This window comes from Panicum virgatum, chromosome 9K (assembly GCF_016808335.1).
Source record: "Panicum virgatum strain AP13 chromosome 9K, P.virgatum_v5, whole genome shotgun sequence".
Classification (NCBI taxonomy): domain Eukaryota; kingdom Viridiplantae; phylum Streptophyta; class Magnoliopsida; order Poales; family Poaceae; genus Panicum; species Panicum virgatum.
The window spans coordinates 16,944,375-16,958,085 of NC_053144.1; the positions used below are offsets into that span (position 1 = coordinate 16,944,375).

A 13,711-nucleotide genomic window follows, 5' to 3' on the forward strand; every position below is an offset into this window, starting at 1 on the left:
GTGTGGCGATGGTGTTTGCAGGTGTCCCTTTCCCTTACTGCTTTTTCAGTGTATTTTTCAAGCTCCGGTGCACGGCGAAACAAATTTACTGCCTTTTCGGATGAAGAAGACGACCAGAGAACTCTTCAGTGTAATTTTATTTTCTTTATGTCGTCTCGTGTCAAGTTGTTCTTCTATTGTACCACCAATTATTATTTTTATATGAATCAGATATGAGACATTTTTTATGGGTCTTACTTTAAAAAAATATTTCATAGAAGAGTAATTTTGGATCGGAAATGTACTTTTGAAATGATTGAACCTCGACTGGTAGTATAATTCTTCGCTATCAGCTCTGGCGGCACAACACCAACTTATACACCCGCTTTATCATTGATCTTAGATAATTTGTAACTTATTATGTCAAGTTTGATGAAAAAATAATTATTATTTTCTTTTCTTTCAACGCTCATGAGTATTTTTAGATTTTTCTCATACAATGAGTTTTAGATTTTTTTTGATAAGGGATGAATTTTAGATTTAGATTAGGTCAAAATACTAAAACAATTGAGTGGTTGGTTTACAATTAATAGTGACATAGTGTACCTTTTAGACCGTAGCTCAATTAGTTATTTTTTGTTATTTTACTTCTTATTATTATTCAGGGGTTTTTTGGTTTGCTTCAACTGGTAGCTGGTCTGAGCATTCTAGATTATGAAATTTTGACGGCGTTTTAATTAGTAGCAGCAAACGTCAGCGCCCAAACGGCACCGATCGGGAGAAGTTCTCGTCAAGTCATCCTCAAAAGGCGCGCACCGAAAAGCAGAGGACCGACGCGGACGACAGCAACTGAGCTCAAGCGCCGCCACCCCCCGCACCCGGTTCCCTCCGCCTCTCTCCCGTCCCCTTTCCTCGCCCAACCTCTCACCATAACCTCACCAGTCGCCACCGCCATGGGAGGCTCCGCCGGCGCCGGCGCCGGCATGGCCGATGCGCGGGGAGGAGGAGCTCCGCCGGAAGCCGACGAAGGGGCCGGCGGCAACGGTACGCCCGACGGGAACATCCTCATTCTGCTTCGCTTTGTATAGTGCCACACGTATGCAGCATCAAACCGCAACTAGAGCGTTGCTCTTCCCGTATCGATCCCGCGAGCGAAATTTCTGGTGCTTTCGGCGGATCCTTATTTTGGAGACGGAATCTCATTCACTCAGTAGAAACTGACGGTGTCGCCGATTCACTTTGTTTGGAGCACCTGCAATACAGTTTTAGCTTTGTGACAACTCATTCGAAATTTCACACTCACACAGACACAGCCGAGGATACATATCAGCATGGACAGCCTGTCTACTTTCCAGAAGAACTGGTGGACAATTGGGTGTCGTTTTCTCGCCGCGGCTTGTATTATTGCTACAACATCTCCTTGCGAGGGTGTTTGAACACAACCGCTACTCCAGCAGACATAATATTAGCTGTCAAATGTGACATGGGTCCTGAATTCCTCTATAACTTATTTAACTCGGGTGGTGTCGATGTCACCATTCGGTACATGAGTATCGTTCATCTGAATCAAGAACAGGTAAACATGGAGTTTCTGTCATCTTGTTTCTTAATCTCTGGATCCTGTTTTTAGTTTCTTTCATCAACGTTTGCATTGCAAGTTTGAGCCTGCTGTATCCCTGATGGGGAGGGCGCGATTTTTTGCTTCTTCAGGTCATTTTTGCCAGAAGATTTCAGACCACCATTATTTCTTTGCTCATTGGCAATGGCCACTCGGAGGTCAGAGATGCTATAAAATACTTCCATGAACTACAAGTATCTGAAGGCGTTGTCTATCTTCTTCTGCCTTCAGTTTCTGGCAAGATTGATTGGTGTGGTATCAAGTTCTCAACCTCATCAGTATATGATGCGACTGAAAAAGATATGGGACATTGTCATTCTTGTAAAGATCCTGATTTACTGCAGACAATGGATGGTCCTTGCTGCAGGTGCATGCTTCAGAATTCTGTTGTCTACATCCCTCGTGATAGAAAATTTTATAATATTACAGGGTTCCTTGACTTAAATGAAAACAACCCGCTGCATTTGAGAGACGAGAGTGTTGTTAGCTCCGCGAGGTAATTAAGACTAGATATGTTTCTGCCCTTACATTTGTTAAATGCTCCTCTAAGCTGTGGAAGTTACGTCCACAAATTCAGTATTCTTTTTTGTATGCTCCAGACGTGGCCTATGTTTAACCTCTCAAAGCAACCCACTATTGGTTGCCAGTGGACTATTCACAGTGCAAAATTTCCTCTACAAGTGCTACGGAAAAGGGAAAGGTTGTTTTCTGTTAATAGTACCAATATTTTTGTCTCTTGCTATCTTGTTTCAGTAGCATGTATAAATTCAACTAATGTATGATCAAATCCTGGAACTGCCAAATTTATATATTTTGCATTTCACAAGGTATGGATGCTGATTGTTTACAAGCATTATCAAAATGAATGATATTTGTATGTATATGAATATTATTTGTTTTACATCCATCAAGTGTTTGCGATACTCTCCCAAATATTCCTTGCAACTAATACAAATGCTAAACATGTGTCTCAATTATTAAAAGATATATTCTTCCTTTGCAATTGGAATTGAATTTATATTGTACATATTTTATCTAAAATATTCATCAATACTTACTATTCACTGAAAGAGCATCACGTGCAAAAGGAGCATCTGACCATACACTATTTCAATCGAAGGACATGAATTAATAAAATGTATAAGCTGTAAATTCAAGTTTCAATAGCTGAAAATATTAAGTCTTCATGATTTCGACTTCCCTATGGTTTAATGCATGAACTAGTTCATCCAAGAGTTTAAATAATTTAGAAAAATACGCATTAATCTACTAGACTCCTAATGTATAGGCTCTACCAAGCCTCATCGATAAATAAATGTACATACGAAATTCAAGTTTCAATAACTATGGATCTTGTCTTCATTAACTTAAGCTGAAGTACCGAACAAATTATTTTGGAAATGTATGCCAACTCCGACTCTTATTCTTGGAGTTCAACCTCTATAAACAGATCTTATATAGGTTGGTGAGTAAGGCCTTCAGAATAAGCCTGTTTTTAAATAATAATAATAAAAGTGTTTCAATGTGCGAAGGCTCACACTTTTCTTGTCTTTTAAGCTCAAACAAAAGCGCTCCTAAACCAATGCTTAAGTAATTAGTAGACAGATTTCATACAAAAGAAAAGGTAGGCCCATGTAGTTTGCCTCTCAAAATACATAGAATCAGCTTAGAATTTGGAAGTGTAACAATTGATCCTACAGCTATTCATAGGCTATGGTTTTCATATGGCTAACTTGATCATCCTTTTTCTTGCTTCAGAAACTAGTGGCAGAATTGCTGTTAAGTTGCCACCTGAACTCTGCAGAGTAGTCATGGCGCCAGTTTCAACAAATATTTTATGCAGCTTCTCATTTGTTCCTTCCATAATGTATCGTATCCAGTGTCTGCTTCTTTCTGCAAAGTTGAAAATCCAGTTGGGCCCAAGAATGCAACAGTTCAACATAACAGCTCTGAAGGTTCTGTTCTCTCAGCAGTCATCTGTTTTACTACATAATAACTGTAGTAGCTACTAGATACTAAATCAACTGGGTGGGCTTATATTCTAGAAAATTAATTTGAGTTACTCCTGTTTAGTTAAGGTCTTGAGAATAAATAGCAGTTTTGTTATAGTCTTGAGAATAAAGAACTGGATTGGCAGTTGTCAATGTACATAGAGGGCTTACCAGTACTATACTTAGCATCTAAATTGATTGCAACTGAGAGCAATATGGCTAGGGAATAATAGATTGATTAGGGTGCAAAGCACGTATGAGTACATATAGGCAAGGATGCCACGGTATATGGAAGTAACCGATCAGGGGGATCCTTGCCTATCCTAATCAACACTAGGGGGGGCGCACCTGGACAGTGCGGCGCCCCAACCCTAAAGGCCACAAGGGCCGGCTAACCAAAGGCCCATGGCCTAGCTATACATGTCTCGCTAACACGCCCCCGCAGTCTGATCGTCGGCAGCACGAACGTTCAGACTGGACATGAACTCGGTGAACACGGAAGACAGAAGCCCCTTGGTGAAGATGTCGGCGTACTGTGACGAAGTAGGAACATGCATGACGTGGACATCACCAACAGCAACACGCTCCCGCACGAAGTGAAGATCGATCTCAATGTGCTTGGTGCGTTGATGCTGGACAGGGTTGGAGGACATGTAGACAGCGCTGATGTTGTCACAATAGGCCAACGAGGCGCGCTGAGGAGCAGCATGGAGCTCAAGGAGAAGCTGACGCAACCAAGTGGCTTCGGCGACACCATTGGCCACTGCACGATACTCAGCTTCAGCACTGGATCTGGAGAACGTATTCTGTCGCTTCGACGACCAAGAAACCAGGTTGTCCCCCAGAAAAACCGCATAACCCGATGTGGATTTGCGTGTATCCGGACAACCTGCCCAATCAGCATCAGAGTATACTGTTAACTCACTCTGCGAAGACGGACGAAGAAGAAGCCCCAGGTGTAGAGTCCCCTTGACATAGCGAAGGATACGCTTCAGGGCAGCAAGGTGTGGCTCGCGAGGATCATGCATGTGCAAGCAAACTTGCTGAACTGCATAGGCGATATCCGGCCTGGTGAAGGTAAGGTACTGGAGAGCACCGGCGAGACTCCGGAAATCTGAGGCATCCTGAACAGGTGGACCATCAGCCGCCAGCTTGGGGTTGGTGTCCACTGGGGTAGAGCACGGCTTGCAGTCAGCCATACCAGCACGATCCAGAATGTCCAACATGTACTGCCGCTGGGAGAGGAGAAGGCCGGAGCCAGAACGCTGAACATGCATCCCCAGAAAATGATGAAGCTCACCGAGATCCTTCATGCTGAACTCCTGCTACAGAGCCTGAATAGTCCGCTGAAGGAGAGCTGGTGAAGAGGCGGTGAGGACGATGTCATCAACATAGAGAAGCAAGTATATGGTGTCCGGACCACGGTGGTAGACAAACAGCGAGGTATCTGACTTGGCTTCAATGAATCCCAGACTGAGCAGATATGTGGCGAAGCGACTATACGACGCGTGAGGAGCCTGCTTCAACCCATATATTGATCTGTTGAGCCGACAGACGAAGTCAGGGTGAGCAGAGTCCTCAAACCCAGCTGGCTACGCACAGTATACTGTCTCGGACAGGGTGCCATGGAGGAATGCATTCTTGACGTCGAGCTGATGAATGGGCCAACGTCGAGAGAGCGCCAGAGATAGCACAGTACGGACAGTAGCAGGCTTGACCACAGGACTAAAAGTCTCATCAAAATCCACGCCGGGACGCTGAGTGAACCCGCGAACCACCCAGCGGGCCTTGTATCTCTCCAAAGAACCATCAGCCTGGAGTTTATGCTTGAACATCCACTTGCCGGTGACCACATTGGCCCGCGGCGGCCGGGGAACCAGATCCCACGTGTGGTTCCTCGGAAGTGCAGCATGTTCCTCCTCCATTGCAGCCCGCCAATTAGGATCGGCGAGGGCGCTACGGAAGGTCTTCGGGATCGGTGACAGGGGGGCTGCAGTGAATAGTGCAGGCTGTCGGAAGCCGAGCTTCGCACGAGTGACCATGCGATGCTCGTTGACGACGGGGGCCACCGGCACGGCTCCCTTAGGCAGGGGAGGAGCGCCGACGGCAGGCGGTGGTGGTGGCGCAGCCCTGGCACGGCGTGTGTAAACACGGGCATAGGGTTACACCGGCGCCAGGGGACGAGTGCCCTGGGCACCGCTCGGAGGCCCGGTGGAGCCGGGCGCTGGAGAGATGGCAGTAGGAGCTGGGCTTCGGGGGGCGAAGCCGGGCGGGACCATCGGGAGAAGAAGCTCCAGGGGCCGCACGTGGCAGAGCGGGAGAAGAAGCTCCAGGGGCCGCACGTGGCAGTGCGGGAGAGGGCGCCTGGAAGTCGTCCGTACATGGATGTGCGGGAGGGGGGCTGCTGGTACCTGCAGGCAGAAGACGCTGAGACGGTCCAATGGGAACCGGCGCAGCATTAGTGAACTCATCCAAAAACTCAAAGTCTGCCGCGGTAGGAGAAGGGGTCTCCCGAGAGAAAGGAAATGTGGCCTCGTCAAATGTGACGTGACGGGAGATGATAACCCGATTGGAAACAGTGTCAAGGCAGCGGTATCCTTTATGGTGGGGAGAGTAGCCAAGAAAGACGCACAAGGTGGAGCGGGGTGCGAGCTTATGGCTAGCGGTGGCGGACAGGTTTGGATAGCAAACGCACCCAAAGACGCGGAGGTGGTTGTAGGACGGCAGTTTGCCATGAAAAGCAAAGTGCGGTGTAACGAACTGAAGCGTCTTGGTGGGTAGGATGTTGAGAAGATATGTAGCAGTGGCGAGAGCTTCGACCCAGTAGGAAGGAGGCATGCTGGCCTGGAACAAAAGAGAGCGTATAATGATGTTGGTGGAACAAATTATGCGCTCAGCTTTACCATTTTGGGCCGAAGTGTATGGGCATGACATGCGAAGGGGAACGCCGTGGGTAAGGAAGAAAGTTCGGGCGCTGGAGGTGTCAAACTCCCGGCCGTTGTCGCACTGAACGGCCTTGATGTGTGTGCCGAACTGGGTTGCTACATAGACAAAGAAGTTAGCAAGTGTAGGGAATGTGTCAGATTTCATACGTAGGGGAAACGTCCACAAATGATGCGAACAATCATCCAATATGACCAAGTAATACTTGTAACCAGAGACACTAATGACAGGTGATGTCCAAAGATCACAATGTATAAGGTCAAAATTGCTAGATGCACGAGAGGATGACGTATGAAAAGGAAGACGAACATGTCGTCCTAACTGACAGGCATGACACAATGAGTTGCTACAGTATTACAAAAAGGTAGGATAGATGTAAGCTTGGACAAAACTTCATGACCAGGATGCCCGAGACGCCGATGCCAAAGCGAGGAGGTGGGGCCGCCGAGAAGAGCTGTGGCTGCAGGACGACACAACGGATAGAGGGGCCCCGAGCTATTGCACCTGGTGAGAATTCTCCGGGTTTGAAGGTCCTTCACAGAGCAACCAGTGAGATCAAACTCAATAGAACAATTATTGTCAGAGGTAAACTGGCGCACAGATATAAGGTTCTTAATAAGGTTCGGAGAAACAAGAACATTACAACAACAACAACAACATAGCCTTTTTTCCCAAACAAGTTGGGGTAGACTAGAGATGAAACCCGAAAAAAATAAGTTCAAGGTTCAGCCACATTGATAGCTAGTCTCCAAGCGCTCATATCCAAAGCTATCTCTTTAGAAATATTCCAATCCTTAAGGTCTCTCTTAACCGACTCATCCCACGTCAGTTTAGGTCTACCTCTACCCCTCTTTACATTATCGACCCGCTCAAGAACCCCATTACGCACCGGCGCCTTAGGAGGCCTTCGTTGGACATGTCCAAACCATCTCAGCCGATGCTGGATAAGTTTCTCCTCAATTGGTGCCCCCCCGACCCTATCCCGAATAACTTCGTTCCGGACTCTATCCCTCCTTGTGGGCCCGCAAAACCACCGCAACATCCGCATCTCTGCTACACTCAGTTGCTGTACATGTCGTCTTTTTGTAGGCCAACATTCAGCACCGTATAACATCGCCAGACGAATTGTTGTCCTATAGAATTTGTCTTTTAGCTTTTGTGGCACCCTTTTGTCACAAAGGATGCCAGAAGCTTGCCGCCATTTCAACCAGCCATCTGAAATTCTATGCCTAACATCTTCATCAATGTCGCCATTCTTTTGTAGCACCGATCCTAAATACCGAAAAGTATCCTTCTGGACCACCACTTGCCCATCTAGACTAACGTCTCCCCCCTCATGCCTAGTCGCGCTGAAATCGCACATCATGTACTCGGTCTTGGTCCTACTAAGTCTGAACCCTTTCGACTCTAACGTGCGTCTCCACAGCTCTAACTTTTTATTAACTCCTGCCCTACTCTCGTCAACTAGCACCACATCATCAGCAAAGAGCATGCACCAAGGGATCTCACCTTATCGGAGAAACAAGAACATTATTAAGTAAAAACGAACCAGGAAGCTGTGTGGAGCCAGTGGCAGTGACGGGTAAAAGGGAACCGTTACCGACAATAATGGACGAAGGAGAAGGATACCGCGAGAAGGAAGTATGTGAAAGAGCACTGGGATCAGAAGTCATATGAGATGTGGCACCTTAGTCGAAGTACCAATCGATGGCAGGAGGCTGCTGAAGGCTCACGGTGCTGAAGGAGTCAGCCAAGGACTGCTGATCCCAGGAGGAGGGGGCGCCCGAGGGGTACTGAAACCCTGGAGGCGCCTAGGCCTGCTGCGCCTGGAGCTGCTGGGCCTGCGCCTGCTGGGCCTGGAGCTGCGCCTGGAGCTGCGCCTGCGCCTGAGCCTGCTGCTGGGCGTGCTGCTGCATGGCGTATGCCTGCGCCTGGGCATGCGCCTGGGCCAGCAGCGCCTGCTGTTGTGGTGCACCGGTGGGGAGAGGCAGAGGGGCCAGCGGGGGGCGCGGGCCGGGTCACAGCTGAATGGACCCGGCCCACGGGTTGTGCAGCAAAGGCCAGGGTGCGGTGGAAGCACCCGAGCCGGCGCCCTTTGCCGTCCCGGAAGGAGTGGTCGTGCCGCCCGTGGCGGGCGGGTTGCCGGAAGACTTGCCGCCACGTTGCTTGCCGCGCCGCTGCTTCGACTTGGAGGAGGCGCCCCCGGAGCCAGACCCGCCCCCCGAGGGAGGGCGCTGGTCAGATGACCGACCGCCACCCGAGGAGGGGGTGGTGCTGGAAGGTCTCGCTGTGGCCGCGAGGAGGGCGGTGGGGGGCGCCGCTGCCTTGTGCGCCATGGTCATCTCCTCGAGGGTCAGCTCGGAAACGACGTCCTTGAACAACGGGAACGGCCGACCGCGGCGAAGATGACGACCGATGTCGCTGAACCGGTCGTTGAGGCTGCGGATGACGTTCAAGACCAACGTGCGATCGGAGACGGACTCGCCTAGGGCGGTGAGGCCGTCCGCCATGGTCTTGAAGCGACGGCAGTAGTCGTTGATGGAGAGCTCCCCCTGGACGAAGTTCCGGAACTGGTAGTCGAGGTGGAGTGCGCGCGTCTCCCGGTTCCCCAGGAATTGGGTTTCCAGGGCGAGCCAGACGTCGCGAGCCGTGGCGTCACGCTCCATCACGGTCTCGGCGAGATCGGTGGAGATGGTGCCCGAGATCCACGACTTGACGACGCAGTCCATGCGCACCCAGTCGGGGAAGTTCGGTGCCGGCGTGTCATGGAGCACATGGTCCTCGAGGGAGTACTTCCCGACGGCGAGGAGGAACTGATCCCGCCAGCGGTTGTAGTTACCGGTGGCGAGGTCGAGGACGGAGTGGACGAGGCTACGGATGTTCTGGACGCTCACAGCCTGGGCGTGCAGATTAATCACGGCGGCGGCTTCGTGTTGAAGCATGGCGCCGTGGAGATCGTTGCCGCCGGTGCTGGAGGCAGTGGACTGCCCGTCCGGCTCCTGGGCGTCGTCATCGTCGGCGGCGGCGGCCTTGCGGGCCGCGGCGGCGCGCGGCTAGGGCATCGATCTCATTGGCGGCGTCGGCCGCCTCCTTCTCGGCCGCGGTGGCCTGGGCCAGGGCCTCGTCGCGAGCGGCCTGGCGCTTCTTGTGCTCGGCCTCGGCGGCCTCAGCGGTGGCGGCGGCCTTGGGGGAGACGGGAGGAGTCCCAGCCATGAGATTGACGGCGCAGGCGAGGCAGGGGATGCCGCGCGGCGGGGGTGGCGGCGCGGCAGGGGAGTCTGCACGTGCCGGGGGTGGCGGCGCGGCAGGGTAGGCTGCGCGCGCCGGGTAGGGGCGCCGCCGGGGAGAGGCGGCGCTAGGGAGCGGAAGCAAATTCAGGTGAAACCTGAACTCTTGATACCATGAGAGCAATATGGCTAGGGAATAATAGATTGATTAGGGTGCAAAGCACAGGTATGAGTACATATAGGTAAGGATGCCACGGTATATGGAAGTAACTGATTAGGGGGATCCTTGCCTATCCTAATCAACACTAGGGGGGCGCACCTGGACAGTGCGGCGCCCCAACCCTAAAGGCCACAAGGGCCGGCTAACCAAAGGCCCATGGCCTAGCTATACATGTCTCGCTAACAGCAACGTCTACTAACATTACAATTTTTTCTTTGATTAATGCTTAAAGTATTTTATTTCCTATAAATTTAAATTTAGCATTTCGCTTCATATACAGATTCTGGAAGCGCTTACAACAAAGGAATGCCAGGAGGAATTTTCACTGGAATCATTAGAAACACTTGGGGATTCTTTCCTTAAGTATGTTACAGGCCAGCATCTTTTTAGCAAATACAAGCATCGAGAGGGCAAGCTAACCTCCATGAGAAAAGAATTGGTCTCCAACACAACTCTATGTCATCTAGCTTGCAACAGGAATCTTGTGGTACGTAAAATCTGTACCTTCTAATCTGCTTTGCATGTCTCTTTTGAACTTAGTACCAAAGTGTAACAACAGGCTAAACTTTGTGAGTGAAGTAGTTGGCGATTGAAACTCAATACGTACCAAAGCCAAGAAGTCGTGAACTTGGAACCTGGTTTGTTGCTTTGTTTAATGAAAAGAGAAAGGATTTTGTTCGCTCCAAGTCCAATTTGCTAGTAATGCATGTTTGCGCCCTGGTTCAAGTGACCTTGTTTGGAGCAGTCTTTTAATGGAAATGTTTGCAGGAATTGTTAGATTTCTGCACATGTGTTGCAAACAGGCCTCTCAGCTAAGATCTTGTTGGGAGCAGTATTTCATGGAAACCTTACTGGTGATATAGATATACTTTTTTCTTTCTATTCCTTCCTTCCATGTTTTGTAAATTCTTTTTTGATAATCCTATTATCCACAATTTTCTACCATGTTATGCAATGAAACACTAAGCTAAATGGACTAAATTTTGCAACCATTTTTATGCATGTTAGGTAGAATTATTTTTAGTTGCTTTGTCATGTCACACAAGACATAAGATTTATGTGCTTATTCTTAGGTCTACGTAATGTTTACAGAATTTTTTTTTCATGATTGGCAGGGGTACATTCGAGGTGAAGAGTTTAATCTGAAAAAATGGATCATTCCAGGACTTGGTTATGACATATGTGGTAACACCAAATGTTTGTTCTTATTAACAAATAATATGTACACACTGAAGGAAATATCCATAAAAAGCAAGAGAATTGCAGATACAGTCGAAGCCTTGATTGGGGCCTATCTCAGTGCTTCTGGTGAACAGGCAGCATTTCATTTCATGAAATCATTAGGATTGGATTTAGAACTGCATAATGAAATGCAAGGTGAAAGGAAAATTATAACAAAATCTGAAGAAATCATTGACGTGAGAAGCTTAGAGACGATGCTCGGTTATGCTTTCAATGATTGTTCACTGTTAATAGAAGCACTGACACATGGTTCCTACAATAATGCTGGCCCTTGCTATGAGGTTAATCTTGAAGAACCTATGCAATTCGACCTTCAGTAACTATTGTTTATATTATTTTGTTTTTAACTGAAAATAATTTTTTCCAAGTCAACAATACTTTTGCAGTTCTATTGTGCAGCTTTGAACTGAAAGAACACAGATGAAATAGCCCGTCCATAATTATCAACGCCTTAGTTAAACAAAACCAATAGAAAACAAGTCAAATGCATCAAAGTTATAGTACTGTATTAGCCCTTTTACTAACTTCTTTTAGGGAAAAATAGGTATTTTACTCCAGGTGTTCTTTTGTGGCTAATGTTTACTTAACAAGTTTGTGCCTACCTGCAGAGGCTTGAGTTTCTTGGAGATGCGGTATTGGACCACATCATAACTGATTACTTCTACAAACAGTACTACCCTGGATGTACACCAGCATTGTTGACAAATCTAAGAAAAGCTTCTGTGAACAACTGTTGCTATGCACATGCAGCTGTTAAAGCAGGATTACACAAGCATATTCTTCATTCTTCATCAAAACAGATGATTAGCGACCTTGAGAATTCGGGGCGGTCATTTTCAGGCCCATCGCATGGTTGGGAACCTGGCATTGGTCTACCTGAGGTGTGTTTTCTTGACTTTTCAGTTGTTTCAGGTTGCTTTGATGAGTGCTTTTTATTTGAGTTTGTTTTGAGCATAGTTCTACTGTATTTTCTATGTTTTCAGCTGCTATGCAAGAAACTGCCCAGTTCTGTTCAGCTCTTGTTTTTCATTATTCTTTGTTCTCTCATACCGTGTGTCGTGGTAGATAAACGCTGCTAATCAGCAGATGGTTTTGTACGGCTGTCATTTAAAGTTTTAAATATCACAGATAATATTAGGGTGAATATTGTTAAACATTTGAAATGGTAACATGCTATATGGGACTGCAATAGGTTAGCCATGATTTGACTCTGTTATCCAGCTTTCTGAATAGTTGGAAATGTATATTTTGCCCACTCTTTTGACCTTTTTGTTTCTATTTCACGGCTAACTTGGGTTTGCTGCTTGTTCACCAAAAACAATATAAAAAAACAGGACCTTGCAGATTTGATTGAATCAATAGCTGGTGCGATTTACCTCGACAGCAAGCATAAGAAGGAGGTTGTCTGGAGAGCCATGAGACGCCTACTGGAACCTCTTGCCACCCCAAAGACTGTGGAGCTGTCCCCGGTGTCAGAACTGAAAGAAATATGCGAGCACAGAAAATACCCCAAGCCGCTATACTTAACTCGTGATAATGGAGTTGGAGTAACAAGGGTGGTTGCAAAGGTGAAGGCTGCAGGTACAGTGTACTGTGGAACTGGAAAAGGCCGCAACAAGAAAGTGGCAGAAATTTTGGCCGCAAAGGCTCTGCTCCAGAAACTGAAGGCCGCATCTGTAGCATGAAGCTTGGAGCAGCAGCATTAGTTTTCTTTAGTTACCTACGTTCCTATAGTCGTTTTTGCAGTGGATTAAGTCTGGTCGTTCTTGAGCGCTGCAGCTTGTGGGAAACGTTCAAGGTTTGAGCGCGGCCTGTGTCAAAAGCTGCTTCTTTAGAATGGATGGGTCTCCGTTCATGTTAGCAGTTGATATGTGTTCACAATTTCAGTTTGTACATATAACAAATGCACATCGATACCTCATGACCATTCCAGTATCAAGCCTATATTTTATTTTTATTTTTCTTTGTTTGAAAGTTGCTAGGAGCACTGGTCGGCATGTAAGAGATTGGACGCTCATGCTGATCGACGAGACTGCCAGTAGTATGGAAACATGCCATAGTGAAGCACTCGTACACCAAACGATCACACACCTCAGCACCGGGACTGGCGGCCTCCGCTCCTGGAGCGCTTGCCAACTGAGCTACAGCTCGGTCCCCCAAGCCTATATTTTTTATTAGATACTGGAGTTTTAGGGAAATGATATTTTACTACGAGAATCTAGAATCAAGGTATTGTCATTTTGTTGCTTTTTGTCTAATCATGGCAGGGAGCAGGGCTTTGCCGGAGAGGTGTGTACCGCAAGTGACCGCATTGTATATAGGCTGTGTATTGAATTTGGGGGACATATCCAGTGCAAACCACAATTTTGTGAAAACCCGTGCAAACCACGGCAAAAAAATCGTCTAAATTCACTAAAAAAATAACACATGTAGATGATATAATGATACACAACCTTGTAAAATATGTTGTCCAAACTCGACTTCGTTTGTG

The 13,711-nt window shown here is 47.6% G+C and overlaps 2 protein-coding genes across 3 annotated transcripts; one reads left to right on the plus strand and one right to left on the minus strand.

Annotated features, from left to right (window-relative positions):
* Positions 1–820: 820 nt before the first annotated feature.
* LOC120650460 (endoribonuclease Dicer homolog 2a-like) lies at positions 821–13,175 on the plus strand. Of its 2 annotated transcripts, XM_039927609.1 has the most exons (10): positions 821–1,023; positions 1,287–1,555; positions 1,690–1,897; positions 2,027–2,093; positions 2,197–2,297; positions 3,356–3,552; positions 10,259–10,465; positions 11,094–11,501; positions 11,829–12,101; positions 12,555–13,175. In XM_039927609.1, exons 1-10 carry the CDS (start codon positions 933–935, stop codon positions 12,903–12,905), a joined length of 2,172 nt encoding a protein of 723 aa, XP_039783543.1. In that variant the 5' UTR covers positions 821–932; the 3' UTR covers positions 12,906–13,175. The 2 variants fall into 2 exon arrangements, with proteins under 2 accessions (XP_039783543.1, XP_039783542.1); XM_039927608.1 differs by having other exon boundaries at positions 1,690–2,093; positions 12,555–13,159.
* LOC120650462 (uncharacterized mitochondrial protein AtMg00810-like) lies at positions 3,819–4,986 on the minus strand. The gene has a single exon (XM_039927610.1). The coding sequence runs from the start codon at positions 4,899–4,901 to the stop codon at positions 4,017–4,019; it is 885 nt and encodes a 294-aa protein (XP_039783544.1). The 5' UTR covers positions 4,902–4,986; the 3' UTR covers positions 3,819–4,016.
* Positions 13,176–13,711: the final 536 nt, after the last annotated feature.